Here is a 13,701-nt window from a genome sequence, read left to right as displayed (position 1 = left end):
GGAGTTACCTATGTACAGGTTATAGTTGAAGTTGTGATTTGAATGAGACTTCTAGAGAAAAAATAAATGTAAGAAATGAGAAGAACAAGAAGAGATAGAATAATGAAGCATAAAGAGCATTGAATTTAAAGAAATCTTTGTTGGAAGCCTAACTTGGACATTTACAAATCTTTACTCTGGGAAAATAAGTCTCCTTATCTGTATAATGAGGGTAATAATACTTATCTTTTATGTGAAAAGTCTTTGTAAATCTTCAAAAGTTTTATCTTTTAAAATACTTTTTACATATATTTATATACATATTTATATATAATAGTATTTTTATTTGTGTTTTATAATTTTATAATTTTTCATAATTTAAAAAAATTTTTTATAATTAAAATCTTAATAAAAATAAACTTCTGTTAACTAACCAAAAAAAGCTCATTAAATTTGGAAATTAGTGGTCACTGATAATCTATATGAAGCCATTTCAATTCCAATAATAGAAAATTATAAGGGTTTGAAAGAATAGATGGTTAAAAAGGGTCAAAAATTTTTATTAGAAATTTGGCAAGGGAATTAAAGGGAGAATGGGAGTTGGATGAATTAGAAGAATAAGTAGATTTTTGGTGGTGATTGTTTTTTTAAGGAGTAGGCAGTCCTGGACATCTTTAAAAATTGAGCAGGTTGATGGTGATCGGGAGTGATATGTTAGTGCCTGTGAAGGCTCTTGAAAAAGGTGCGATCAAAAATGCAACGAGAAATTTATGTTTACAGGTTGTAACCATGAGTGGTATCATGGGTATAGGTTAGAGCAGTGATGGCCAAACTATGGCCTGTGGGCCAGATGCAGGCCTCTGAAATGTTCTTTCCAGCCGTTGAACATTATTCCTAATCTGATGAATACAATGAGTAGGATACAAAACTTCGAAAGAGTTGCCTTAGAAGCAGACTGACAGATGAGCATTTCCTTTCCTTGGGTCCCCTCTTTAAAAAGTTTTACCATCACTGAGTTAGAGGGATTAACCTTATCAAGCAGTAGGGAAAGCTCTTTCTCTGAAGTAGCAGAGGAAAAGAATAGATTCGTTAGTTGAAATTCTGAGGGTTGGAAGAGAATTGGAAAGGTTTGTTTCAGTTCTCTTTCAAGCTCATGGGTTGGTGGAAATGAACACTTTCAAGCTTGAGAAGAAATTAAGTTTTGCAGTAATTGGTATGTGTGTGTATGTGTGTATATATATATATATATATATATATATATATATATATATGAATAAAAGCATCTTGTTGAAACATGTTCAGATGAAAAGCAGCTTGACTTTGTCTAGGAATGTTTAGTAGTCCTACAATGGATTTATAGAAATCTCATTGTGGGAGTTGCCCAGAGATGTTCACTTTAATCTTTTATTTCAAATATTCTGGAGTTGAAATTTAAGGGCAGTTTCCAATAAAATGCCTTTGTGGCACTGTGGGTTGGCAAATCAAAGCTGGCCATCTTGGGGGATTTGAGGAATTTGGGAAATGGAACTAATACAGCAATGGCAAACCTATGGCATATGTGCCAAAAGATGTGCCCTCTCTGTGGGCATAAGCACCACACACACCCTCTTCCCCCCAGTTCATTACTAGAAAGGCAGAGAGACTTGGGCAGAGCTGTTCCCCTCCCATTCCTAATGATATAAAGTGGGCGACTCACAGGTGGCAGAACTAGAGGGGAACAGAGCACTTGGGCCTCTCCCCTCCCCCACTCTGCATTTACTGAGAACATTCCTCACTTCATCTAGCCCTCTGTCCAACAGGCCAACAGGAGCTTTTTCCCCTTCCCATGTATTGGGGGGGTGGGGTCAGGGTATGCCCATCAATGGGGGGGAGGGGAAGAAGGGCACAGCACATGCTCTCTGAAAAGTTCACCATCACTGATCTAGAATAATGAGGTAGTACGGTTACTGGCATCCTAGTGAGATGAAGCAGTTTTAGTGTTGAGAAAGTCAGACCAAAACAATGAAGATTGAGTTTGGGGCATAGAATTTGGATCTTCCGTGTGTGAACTAATGAGGTCACCTCCCACTCATATCATCATTGATGAATCATAAGAACTTGAGAGATCTATGTCTTTACTTTTAAACCCTCAGTTTCCTCAACTATAAAGTTAGGATAATATGTTATCTTTTTGATAATTTTGTTTTATATAACAAATGATTCAGTGTATCTGAAAGTCCTTTGTTACCATAAAGCTCCTATTATTTTTCTCTCTATTAGATGGTCCCCTACTGGACTATAGGTTTTATGAGGATATCATGTCACTATCTGTTCCTTCTGTTTTACCCAGGGAATAGTAATAATACTATATGCTTAATATTTGCTACATGAATATTAGCTATAAATGTGCTATTATGTAGTTGAAGATGATATAATTGTAGCTTGCCTTTTCAGGAAGACTAATTTTAATTTTAATCTAACAGATTTTTATAGATATTATCTTTTTTTTAAAGTTAATAAAATGTAGCATAAGTGGGCACCTTGGGAGAAATGGAGAGTAGTTAGTTACTTTCAAAAATCTCCAGGTAGGAACATTATTGGAAAATAAATATTTAATCACGTATTTTCTTTTTCTAGTCTAAACCCCTAATACCTCTTCAAAAAGAGACTGATCCAGAAACACAGAAAATGGTGCTTACAAACTACATGTTCCCTCAGCAGCCAAGGACTGAGGATGGTAGGTGTTTGAATTGTTTTCATTTTGATTTTTTAGAAATTCTTGGCTACTTAAAAGCAAACTTATGAAGAATATATTTTTTTCAGACCATGATCTAAGATCATTTAAAGGGAATTTGGGGAAGTTCGTCAGAAATGCCTGCCTAAGTAATGTGAAAGTAATTTTGCAGAGATATTAATTAACTAACTAATTAATTAATTGATGGGTTATTAGCCATTTCTTTTAATCATTTTTTGTTGCCCATTGCACACAATTAGAAAATTTCAAGAAAATACAGGAGAGGTCCCAAATGTGAGCACAAATACCCATTCATTTTAGTGGAATAAAAGGGCTTTCCAGTGTTATATATAGAACAAGGACACATTTTGTCATCTGTGCTTATCACCTTTGTAGCTACATCATACCTACAAGTTTTAAATAAAAAGAAACTACAGAGGATCCAAGATGAATGAAATTTCATTTCAAAGGGGTCTAAATAACAAAATTATTTTTCTTTCCTTATGGATTTAAAAGTTTTGTTGATGGGATCCTCTGTTTGGCATTTAAAATCTTTCATATTCTGGCCCCTTCAGGATTTGAAATTTCTCTTGTCTGAGTGTGAGCTCCTTGAGGACAAGAATTGTTTTTGCCTTTCTTTGGATCCCTGAGCACTTAGCCCTAGTATCTATCTCATACTTAATTGATCATTATTGACTGACTGAAAGAAAGCATCCTTTAGACCAATGCCTAATCTGGTCAACCTTGACTTGAAGGTCTCTATTTGTCTAGTTTGCACATTCCATTTTTAGTCAGCTCTATGATTTTTAGGAAGTTTACTTTACTCGAAATCTACTTTCTTGTTATATATCCCCTCTCATCTTAGTTTTCCTTCTCTTATTGAGCAGTAGAAGACTAATCCCTCTTCCATATTATAGCACTTCAAATATCTGTTAAAAGGCATGTCTCCCTTAAAATGTTTTTAGATTAATTTATCCAATTCATTAACCATCTTTCCCAGATTTACATAATTAGAAAATTTTATAAACATGATAATTCTTATGTCATCTAAAGCATTAGTGAAAATAAGTACCAGAACCATGAGCCCTGTAATGCTCCATATTTATCTCAGTAATTACTTTTTGTAATTTCTATCAAATACATCTGACTTTACTCACACCAGAATCTTGTGGGAAACCTTCTTAAATATATATTTTTAATCAACCGACACAAAATTCCATGTAGATAGAAAAAAGTTTTGCGTATCTTATTGTGAATCTTATCATATGTAGCATTGATTTTTTTTTCATGTCTTTTTTGGTTAATGAGCCTCTTAAGCTAGGAAAATCACAGAATCTCACAACTAGAAGGGTCTTAAGAATACATCTAATTCAGCCACTACATTTATGACAAATACCCTCTGCAACCTAATCAGGAAGCTTATGTTTTAGTCAGGTAATGTTAAGTGTCTCAAATAGTCAAGAGGCCTTCAACTCATGGCACTATTGATAGTAGTTTAGATTGGAGTATCTTTAACTATAAGGGAGTTAAAATTTCTATANATATATATATATATATGAATAAAAGCATCTTGTTGAAACATGTTCAGATGAAAAGCAGCTTGACTTTGTCTAGGAATGTTTAGTAGTCCTACAATGGATTTATAGAAATCTCATTGTGGGAGTTGCCCAGAGATGTTCACTTTAATCTTTTATTTCAAATATTCTGGAGTTGAAATTTAAGGGCAGTTTCCAATAAAATGCCTTTGTGGCACTGTGGGTTGGCAAATCAAAGCTGGCCATCTTGGGGGATTTGAGGAATTTGGGAAATGGAACTAATACAGCAATGGCAAACCTATGGCATATGTGCCAAAAGATGTGCCCTCTCTGTGGGCATAAGCACCACACACACCCTCTTCCCCCCAGTTCATTACTAGAAAGGCAGAGAGACTTGGGCAGAGCTGTTCCCCTCCCATTCCTAATGATATAAAGTGGGCGACTCACAGGTGGCAGAACTAGAGGGGAACAGAGCACTTGGGCCTCTCCCCTCCCCCACTCTGCATTTACTGAGAACATTCCTCACTTCATCTAGCCCTCTGTCCAACAGGCCAACAGGAGCTTTTTCCCCTTCCCATGTATTGGGGGGGTGGGGTCAGGGTATGCCCATCAATGGGGGGGAGGGGAAGAAGGGCACAGCACATGCTCTCTGAAAAGTTCACCATCACTGATCTAGAATAATGAGGTAGTACGGTTACTGGCATCCTAGTGAGATGAAGCAGTTTTAGTGTTGAGAAAGTCAGACCAAAACAATGAAGATTGAGTTTGGGGCATAGAATTTGGATCTTCCGTGTGTGAACTAATGAGGTCACCTCCCACTCATATCATCATTGATGAATCATAAGAACTTGAGAGATCTATGTCTTTACTTTTAAACCCTCAGTTTCCTCAACTATAAAGTTAGGATAATATGTTATCTTTTTGATAATTTTGTTTTATATAACAAATGATTCAGTGTATCTGAAAGTCCTTTGTTACCATAAAGCTCCTATTATTTTTCTCTCTATTAGATGGTCCCCTACTGGACTATAGGTTTTATGAGGATATCATGTCACTATCTGTTCCTTCTGTTTTACCCAGGGAATAGTAATAATACTATATGCTTAATATTTGCTACATGAATATTAGCTATAAATGTGCTATTATGTAGTTGAAGATGATATAATTGTAGCTTGCCTTTTCAGGAAGACTAATTTTAATTTTAATCTAACAGATTTTTATAGATATTATCTTTTTTTTAAAGTTAATAAAATGTAGCATAAGTGGGCACCTTGGGAGAAATGGAGAGTAGTTAGTTACTTTCAAAAATCTCCAGGTAGGAACATTATTGGAAAATAAATATTTAATCACGTATTTTCTTTTTCTAGTCTAAACCCCTAATACCTCTTCAAAAAGAGACTGATCCAGAAACACAGAAAATGGTGCTTACAAACTACATGTTCCCTCAGCAGCCAAGGACTGAGGATGGTAGGTGTTTGAATTGTTTTCATTTTGATTTTTTAGAAATTCTTGGCTACTTAAAAGCAAACTTATGAAGAATATATTTTTTTCAGACCATGATCTAAGATCATTTAAAGGGAATTTGGGGAAGTTCGTCAGAAATGCCTGCCTAAGTAATGTGAAAGTAATTTTGCAGAGATATTAATTAACTAACTAATTAATTAATTGATGGGTTATTAGCCATTTCTTTTAATCATTTTTTGTTGCCCATTGCACACAATTAGAAAATTTCAAGAAAATACAGGAGAGGTCCCAAATGTGAGCACAAATACCCATTCATTTTAGTGGAATAAAAGGGCTTTCCAGTGTTATATATAGAACAAGGACACATTTTGTCATCTGTGCTTATCACCTTTGTAGCTACATCATACCTACAAGTTTTAAATAAAAAGAAACTACAGAGGATCCAAGATGAATGAAATTTCATTTCAAAGGGGTCTAAATAACAAAATTATTTTTCTTTCCTTATGGATTTAAAAGTTTTGTTGATGGGATCCTCTGTTTGGCATTTAAAATCTTTCATATTCTGGCCCCTTCAGGATTTGAAATTTCTCTTGTCTGAGTGTGAGCTCCTTGAGGACAAGAATTGTTTTTGCCTTTCTTTGGATCCCTGAGCACTTAGCCCTAGTATCTATCTCATACTTAATTGATCATTATTGACTGACTGAAAGAAAGCATCCTTTAGACCAATGCCTAATCTGGTCAACCTTGACTTGAAGGTCTCTATTTGTCTAGTTTGCACATTCCATTTTTAGTCAGCTCTATGATTTTTAGGAAGTTTACTTTACTCGAAATCTACTTTCTTGTTATATATCCCCTCTCATCTTAGTTTTCCTTCTCTTATTGAGCAGTAGAAGACTAATCCCTCTTCCATATTATAGCACTTCAAATATCTGTTAAAAGGCATGTCTCCCTTAAAATGTTTTTAGATTAATTTATCCAATTCATTAACCATCTTTCCCAGATTTACATAATTAGAAAATTTTATAAACATGATAATTCTTATGTCATCTAAAGCATTAGTGAAAATAAGTACCAGAACCATGAGCCCTGTAATGCTCCATATTTATCTCAGTAATTACTTTTTGTAATTTCTATCAAATACATCTGACTTTACTCACACCAGAATCTTGTGGGAAACCTTCTTAAATATATATTTTTAATCAACCGACACAAAATTCCATGTAGATAGAAAAAAGTTTTGCGTATCTTATTGTGAATCTTATCATATGTAGCATTGATTTTTTTTTCATGTCTTTTTTGGTTAATGAGCCTCTTAAGCTAGGAAAATCACAGAATCTCACAACTAGAAGGGTCTTAAGAATACATCTAATTCAGCCACTACATTTATGACAAATACCCTCTGCAACCTAATCAGGAAGCTTATGTTTTAGTCAGGTAATGTTAAGTGTCTCAAATAGTCAAGAGGCCTTCAACTCATGGCACTATTGATAGTAGTTTAGATTGGAGTATCTTTAACTATAAGGGAGTTAAAATTTCTATATTAATTTCTTTCAGGTTCAGTAATCTTTTAGTTTTATCTATGTGAATAATTTGTTTTTTATTTGAAAGATAGACCGGGACCTAATTTTCCATTGCCTATTTTGTACTAGGAGGAAGTGAATATATAACAGTGATGTCATTTAATCCTCAAGAAATCCTCTTCCTTTTTTCTTTCCAAATATTCAGCATGTCTTTTTGCTTTGCCTTTACCAAGAAAATCCCATTACTTATGTTTTTGTTGTCTGTGTCATTTTAGATTACAAAATCTATTCATATTTATATTATATAATAATTTTTATTTTTAGATGGGTACTTTAGCAGCTAATTTGAAATATAGAATTCTTTTTAATTGTAAGTCTGGGGATACACATATGGTCAGTATCCTTGGTCTAAATTCAGAAAAACTTTTCATCTTGTTGGCTCCAGATTAATCAATTCTTAGAACACTGCAAATGTGCAATCTAATAAATTATAGATAGTTGCCAACAGGCTGCACTAAAATCTTATTCTATATGTACAATTTCAAGATGTAGTTACACACAATGTAATCTGTTTATATTTATGCTATTAAATACTTTCACAAAAACATGACATTAATGATGGGAAGGGAAGAATCATGATAGTCATCCAATCTTCATTATACAGTTGAGGATGTAAGGATTTGCCTAAAATCACAAAGTAATAGGTGCAAATTCAAGAATCCATTTCAGGTTATCTGACCCTATATCCTGCACTCTTTCATCTCTATTTCTAGGACAACCAATTCTTAATATATGATCCTATGATCTCATGGGTCATTTTCAATTCCATAACTTGTTTATGATTCTATAATTTCATACCTTCATAAAACTTTTTTACATGTCATATTACCCATATGGTATATTCCCTATAAATCATAATATACATTTACATAACAATTAATATTATAATTTTTAAAGTCTGAAACCTGGGTAGAATGACTTAAATGTGTCATGTCTCAAGCCATAGCACAAAAGTAGTATATGTAATTTGTTACTATCAATCATCCCCGTTCAGGAATATAATGACAGAGTACTGAGAAAAGTTCAGCTTTAGGGAATATTTTCTCTCAATCAGATTTCAAGTTCACGTTATTATGAAAGACTGTACAGCGTGGGTGTTGATAGCCTAAGGCTTCTGGCCTGGCTTAGCTTTGTCTGGCTTAGATATTTACATGGATTACTAAAAATAATAAGTAAGGAGTTATTTCCTATAATCATAGTAAGTAATAATCACTGGTTTTCTCCTTCTCTCTTTAGTTATGTTCATATCAGATAATGAAAGTTTTAATCCTTCTTTGTGGGAGGAACAAAGGAAACAGCGGGCTCAAGTTGCATTTGAGTGTGATGAAGACAAAGATGAAAGGGAGGCTCCTCCCAGGGTTAGTGTTTCTTCTTTCCTTTACATATATGAAGTTAAATTACATAGTATTCATGCTATGTGCTTAACACTATTGTGAGCCATTAGGATATTGAAAAAGTATCCTTCAAGGAACTTTTAAATTTATTGCAAAAATAAGCCCATACACAACCGAAAGGAATATAAAAAGCAATACAAAATGGTAGGAAAACTATGTGCTGAATTGAGTTGAATAGATAAATATTATGAATTAAAAGAAGAGAGAAACTGGTATAAACTGGAGTGGTTTTCTCCTGGAATTTCTTTTTCTGTACTATTCTGTTTTCATCATTTTTATCTAGAACTGCTTTTTCTTTTTACCTTTTTCATAACATTAAAAATATTTAATATTACTGAGCTATTGGATTTTGTTTTATACTGAACCATTCTTTACTCCCTGTCCATTATGGCATATGTGTCACAATAAATTGAACTGGTATTTTATATGTATATTACCAAAAATCATAATTGAAATGCATATGTATCTTAGAGATAAAGCTTAATTTTTGCCCATCACGAATAAACCCAGATCTTAGAAATAATAAAACTAAGCCAGAAAGTGGGCACTGGCACAAAGAATATATGATCAGTTAAAGTCAATTTTGCTTATTTTTTAAGAAAATAAGAAGTATTTTAACATCTCTTGACGTGACTTCCTGTTTTGTGATAAAATTATATTTTTAAATATTAGCTAATTCAACTTTAACATGTTAAAGCATTAACTTTGTAACAAAAGATAATTCCATTTTTTCATAGGATAACTTGGTGTTTTTACTATCTATGGTTTAATTTTTGTTTTCTTATATATATATAGGAGGGAAATCTGAAGAGATATCCGACACCATATCCAGATGAGCTTAAAAATATGGTCAAAACTGTTCAAACAATTGTCCATAGATTAAAAGAGGAAGAATTGACTGAGGGCCCTGGGAAAGAACCACAACTAAATGATGATCAGCAAAGTGCCATAAGAGATGTCGGTGTGAAGGTTAGAAAACTAAATGTCTTCAGGATTCTGAAAGAGAAACAAAAACCTTCTTAGTTTTTTTTAATGACAGCTGGTAATAATTATCTTTTACTCAACCTAAAATTCACCTCTACACTTCAGGGCTCCTGACCACCAGTCTTGCAACTGCTTGTCTAAAGTAGACCAACAGCATGTCTGCAGCGACTTGGGGGTAATGGAGGGAATGTTGTAGCAACAAAGTGCACAAATAAAGTATTTGGAGAATTAAGAACTTTAGGGGGAAAATGCCAAAGTTTTGACAACTGATATGCCTGAGTAATGTAAAGGTTAAAATTAAAGGGTTGGACTGAATTATATGAGTGTGGTCACCAAAATGCCTCAAGTCAGAATGATGAGGGAAACTCATCAATTAAAATGCAATGCTTTATGGAGGACCGAAGGGGTGGAGAGAGAGACATTTAACCTCCCACTTACTCATTCCCATATTCCTGGACATGCACCATCTTCAGTAGATGCCATATAAATATTTGTTTGAGCAACTTAAAAGTAAAAATACTACCCATAAGAATTTTCATGTTAATAGCAAATTGATTGCAATATTTTATTTCGTGACCATAAAATTTGTTGTCACCTCACTTTAAGTAAAACTCTAATAGCTGTTTTTTTAAGTTCAAATAATAGAACAGTTCTTCATTTTGTAGGAGTCGCATAGGTTTCCTTTTAAAATCATAAATTCATTTAATTCCTTTAAAATAGATAAGAAAAGGGGAAGCTGGGTAGCTCAGTGGATTGAGAGTCAGGCCTAGAGACAGGAGGTCCTAGATTCAAATCCAGCCTCAGACACTTTGACCCTGGGCAAGTCACTTGACCCCCATTGCCCACCCTTACCACTCTTCCACCTGGGAGCCAATACACAGAAGTTAAGGGTTTAAAAATAAAATAAAATAAATAAGAAAAGGAAAAATATTTATACTGATCTTTTCAGAAATGTATAAGAGGTATAAGTTTTTATTTTAAAAAACTACTTATTTATCCCTAATTCTAAATATAATCTGCCATGTCAAATATAGTCTTGATCAAACATTCTTGACAAAAGTCAAAGCAGTTCTACACCTATAGAATCCTTTGATTATATAACATAAAGAATAACAGACCCTCTATCAGCTTTGCCAGCAAGAATAATACAACCTGAATAATTTATCTGGCTGGTATATATATTGTGGGGAAAAAAGTTGTTTAGTTTCAAGATACTCCCAATGACCAAGAGGTGTCACTATATACAGCATTTTTTTACATGTTGGAGAAAAACATGGGTTACTAAGTTTCCTGCGCGATTAGTAACTTATGAGCGCTAATGTTTTGGTTTTCATACAATATATTTATTTTTGTTCATTGTAGCAAAAAAAAAAAAAGACCCGTTTTAATACTGATGTAAATCCCATCTCTCACCCCCAAATACTAAGAACTAAATTGGAAATCTTACATGTATTTTTGTGTTGTTTTTTTTTAATAAGGCTTCAGAAACTTCTCCAATAAAAAACAAAGCAGAAGATAGAGAAAAGTATATAATGGGAAACTGTGTACAAAAGATCAGTGAGCCTGAAGTTGAGAACAGTGCTGGAAGTCCACAAATGACCATTCCTGGTAAAACTGAGAACACAAAGAAAATTGTTAGCCAAGAGGACCTGCTTGAGGTATGACACTGTATTGAAATGTTGTTGATAATATAGAACCATAAGTATGAACTACTGGGAGTTACATGACTGCTACATATCATCATACTGCTTTGAATTTAGTTGTTTTCAACTCAGAATTTATATATATTATACTTGAATATAAACAAGCAATTTAACAGAAATTTAGTTCTTAAATTTCCAAAATGCCAGCCAATCAGTATGAAGTTTTTATTTAATCTATTTCAAGTGAAAGCAAGAGGAAAAAAATTATTACATCAGTAGTTAGATGCAAAGTATTTCTCTATGAAGTGTACAGTGGGAAGAGGGTGGGAGAATTGGATGGAGACTTTCAGTGTAATTGGCATAGGATTCTACAGTGTGGAAAATCCCATCACAGATGTTATTTGACCTCCTCTCTGTAGTTTCCAACTCTTTTTTCCCACTGTTCCACTTTTATTTCCCACTGTTCAAGCTCGAGCTAGGGTCTATCACCCCATGGGGGGGACGTAGGGGCTGGAGAGACAGAGAGAACTAATAGTGGCAGAACTAGCTGCCTTATAATATAAGTAGGCAGCAGTCCAATAATACATTGGGGTTTTTTTGTTTTTACTTCTGGTCACAGCATAATAAAATTTAAAGACTGAAGTCATCTTAGTGATTATTTAGTCTCCTTTGTTTGCATATATATGTCTATTTAATAGTGTGAACCCATTTTTCTGGAGTATTTAAGTGATTATCTGAATAATGCTAACATTTATTCTTGAAACTCATCCTTATCTGTAAAGCTTAATTCATTTTAAAAAGGAAATTTGAGGACTAACTAGGTGTGACTCAATGGGTAGAGAATCAGGCCTGGAAATGAGAGGTCCAAAATTCAAATCTGGCCTTAGACACTTAATGATTATATGATCCTGGGCAAGTCACTTAATCCCAGTTGCCTAGCTCTTAGTGCTCTTCTGCTTTGGAACTGATATTTAGCATTGCTTCTAAGACAGAAGGTAAAGTTTTTTTGTTTTTGTTTTTTAATTAAAAGAGAAGTCTTTCTGGTTAATGTTCTCCCCTCGAATTTCATCATTGCTCTATTTTCATTTGGCTTCATTTCATTTTTAGGAGGTCAAATAACATCTGTGAAAGGACTTTCCACACTGTACACTGAAAGTCTCCATCCAATATGATGCATATTAGAATTATTATAATAGAACTTAACAGTTTTAATCTAGCCAGTAAATGTGAGTCCCTGCTCTACTGCTTACTAGCCATGTGACTACAGGTTGACTTAATTTTTCTGTGCATCAGTTTCCTAAGTGGGAATAAAATTTTCACAGGGTTATAGTGCTTTGTGAATTGTTATGAGCAATGTAAAAGGGAGTTATGTTTATATATTGAAATTCCAAACCAAATCTTACTTTTGACTCTCATTATGGACTAATAGCTGGCATTTCTCAGGGTATGAATTTGGAAACAAGGCTAGCTCCTGTTCTTGCTAGCTCCACTGGGTTTGCCCTCATGCTTAGTTTTGCCAATAACATAGAATTTTGTTTTATTTTAGTAATGAAATTGAGAGACTTTCCTCAAGCCTTGCAATCTACAGAAAGTAATACATATTAGATTTCATTCCATTAAAGAAAAATTTCATATTTTGAATTACTATGAATCAGTTGATAGAACATTTATTTTGCTTCCCTGGAAACAAATTTCTTTTTGTAATTTAAAGAAAAATCTACCATTAGGCAGTTTGAAAATTTCCACTCTGATTCTGATAGTAGTATTAATATTATTTTATCAATATTTCTTTGCTTAGAATTATGAACTTTTTCTTTGCCATACTTAAAAAACTTTTCCTTTAGACTGCTTTTTTTTTCCCAGTGATGCCTCACTAGGATAAATCCATCCTGTCGAAAATTTATTTTATTAACCCAAATAGCTGTTCTTCAAAATTGAATAGTTTTTCTTGTGATCTATAAATTTCAATTTAATAGATTTGCTTTCATTTTTAGCAATAAAATTTGTTACTGATGTGCTATCACAAAGTAATAGTAGCTAATAAATAATATCTAGCACTCTTATTCATGACATTTGTAGATGTTTATAATAAAGTTTCTTTCAATATAACTTTTTTTAAATTACATTATTTTATACTGATATATATATATGAATATATATATACACATATATATATATATAGTTTATACTAACTATTGTTAGCAAATCAAAAATGAAAATAGTCACTCTAATAAAATATTGGAAGCCACAGAACTTTTACCATCTTTATGATTCATTTCACCAATTAGAATGTAAGTTCCTCTAGGTTAGTGATGGCGAACTGCATGCCATTCTCCCCCTCTCCACCTAGTTCTGCTGTTTCCATCCCTACCCCCTTTACCCAAACAGTGTAGGGAGAAAGTGCTCCCA

The 13,701-nt window shown here is 33.5% G+C and overlaps 1 protein-coding gene across 1 annotated transcript in view; it reads left to right on the top strand.

The window, feature by feature from the left end:
- Nucleotides 1-13,701, top strand: part of ERBIN (erbb2 interacting protein) — a 105,457-nt gene that overhangs the window by 52,723 nt on the left and 39,033 nt on the right. The window contains exons 14-17 of the mRNA XM_044663502.1: nt 2,596-2,695; nt 8,508-8,629; nt 9,461-9,634; nt 11,128-11,307. Of these exons, the coding sequence (XP_044519437.1) occupies nt 2,596-2,695; nt 8,508-8,629; nt 9,461-9,634; nt 11,128-11,307 (576 nt within the window). The remainder of the gene's footprint in view (nt 1-2,595; nt 2,696-8,507; nt 8,630-9,460; nt 9,635-11,127; nt 11,308-13,701) is intronic.

Source organism: Gracilinanus agilis, chromosome 1 (genome assembly GCF_016433145.1).
Source record: "Gracilinanus agilis isolate LMUSP501 chromosome 1, AgileGrace, whole genome shotgun sequence".
Classification (NCBI taxonomy): Eukaryota; Metazoa; Chordata; class Mammalia; order Didelphimorphia; family Didelphidae; genus Gracilinanus; species Gracilinanus agilis.
This window is presented reverse-complemented; position numbering and strand designations above follow the sequence as displayed.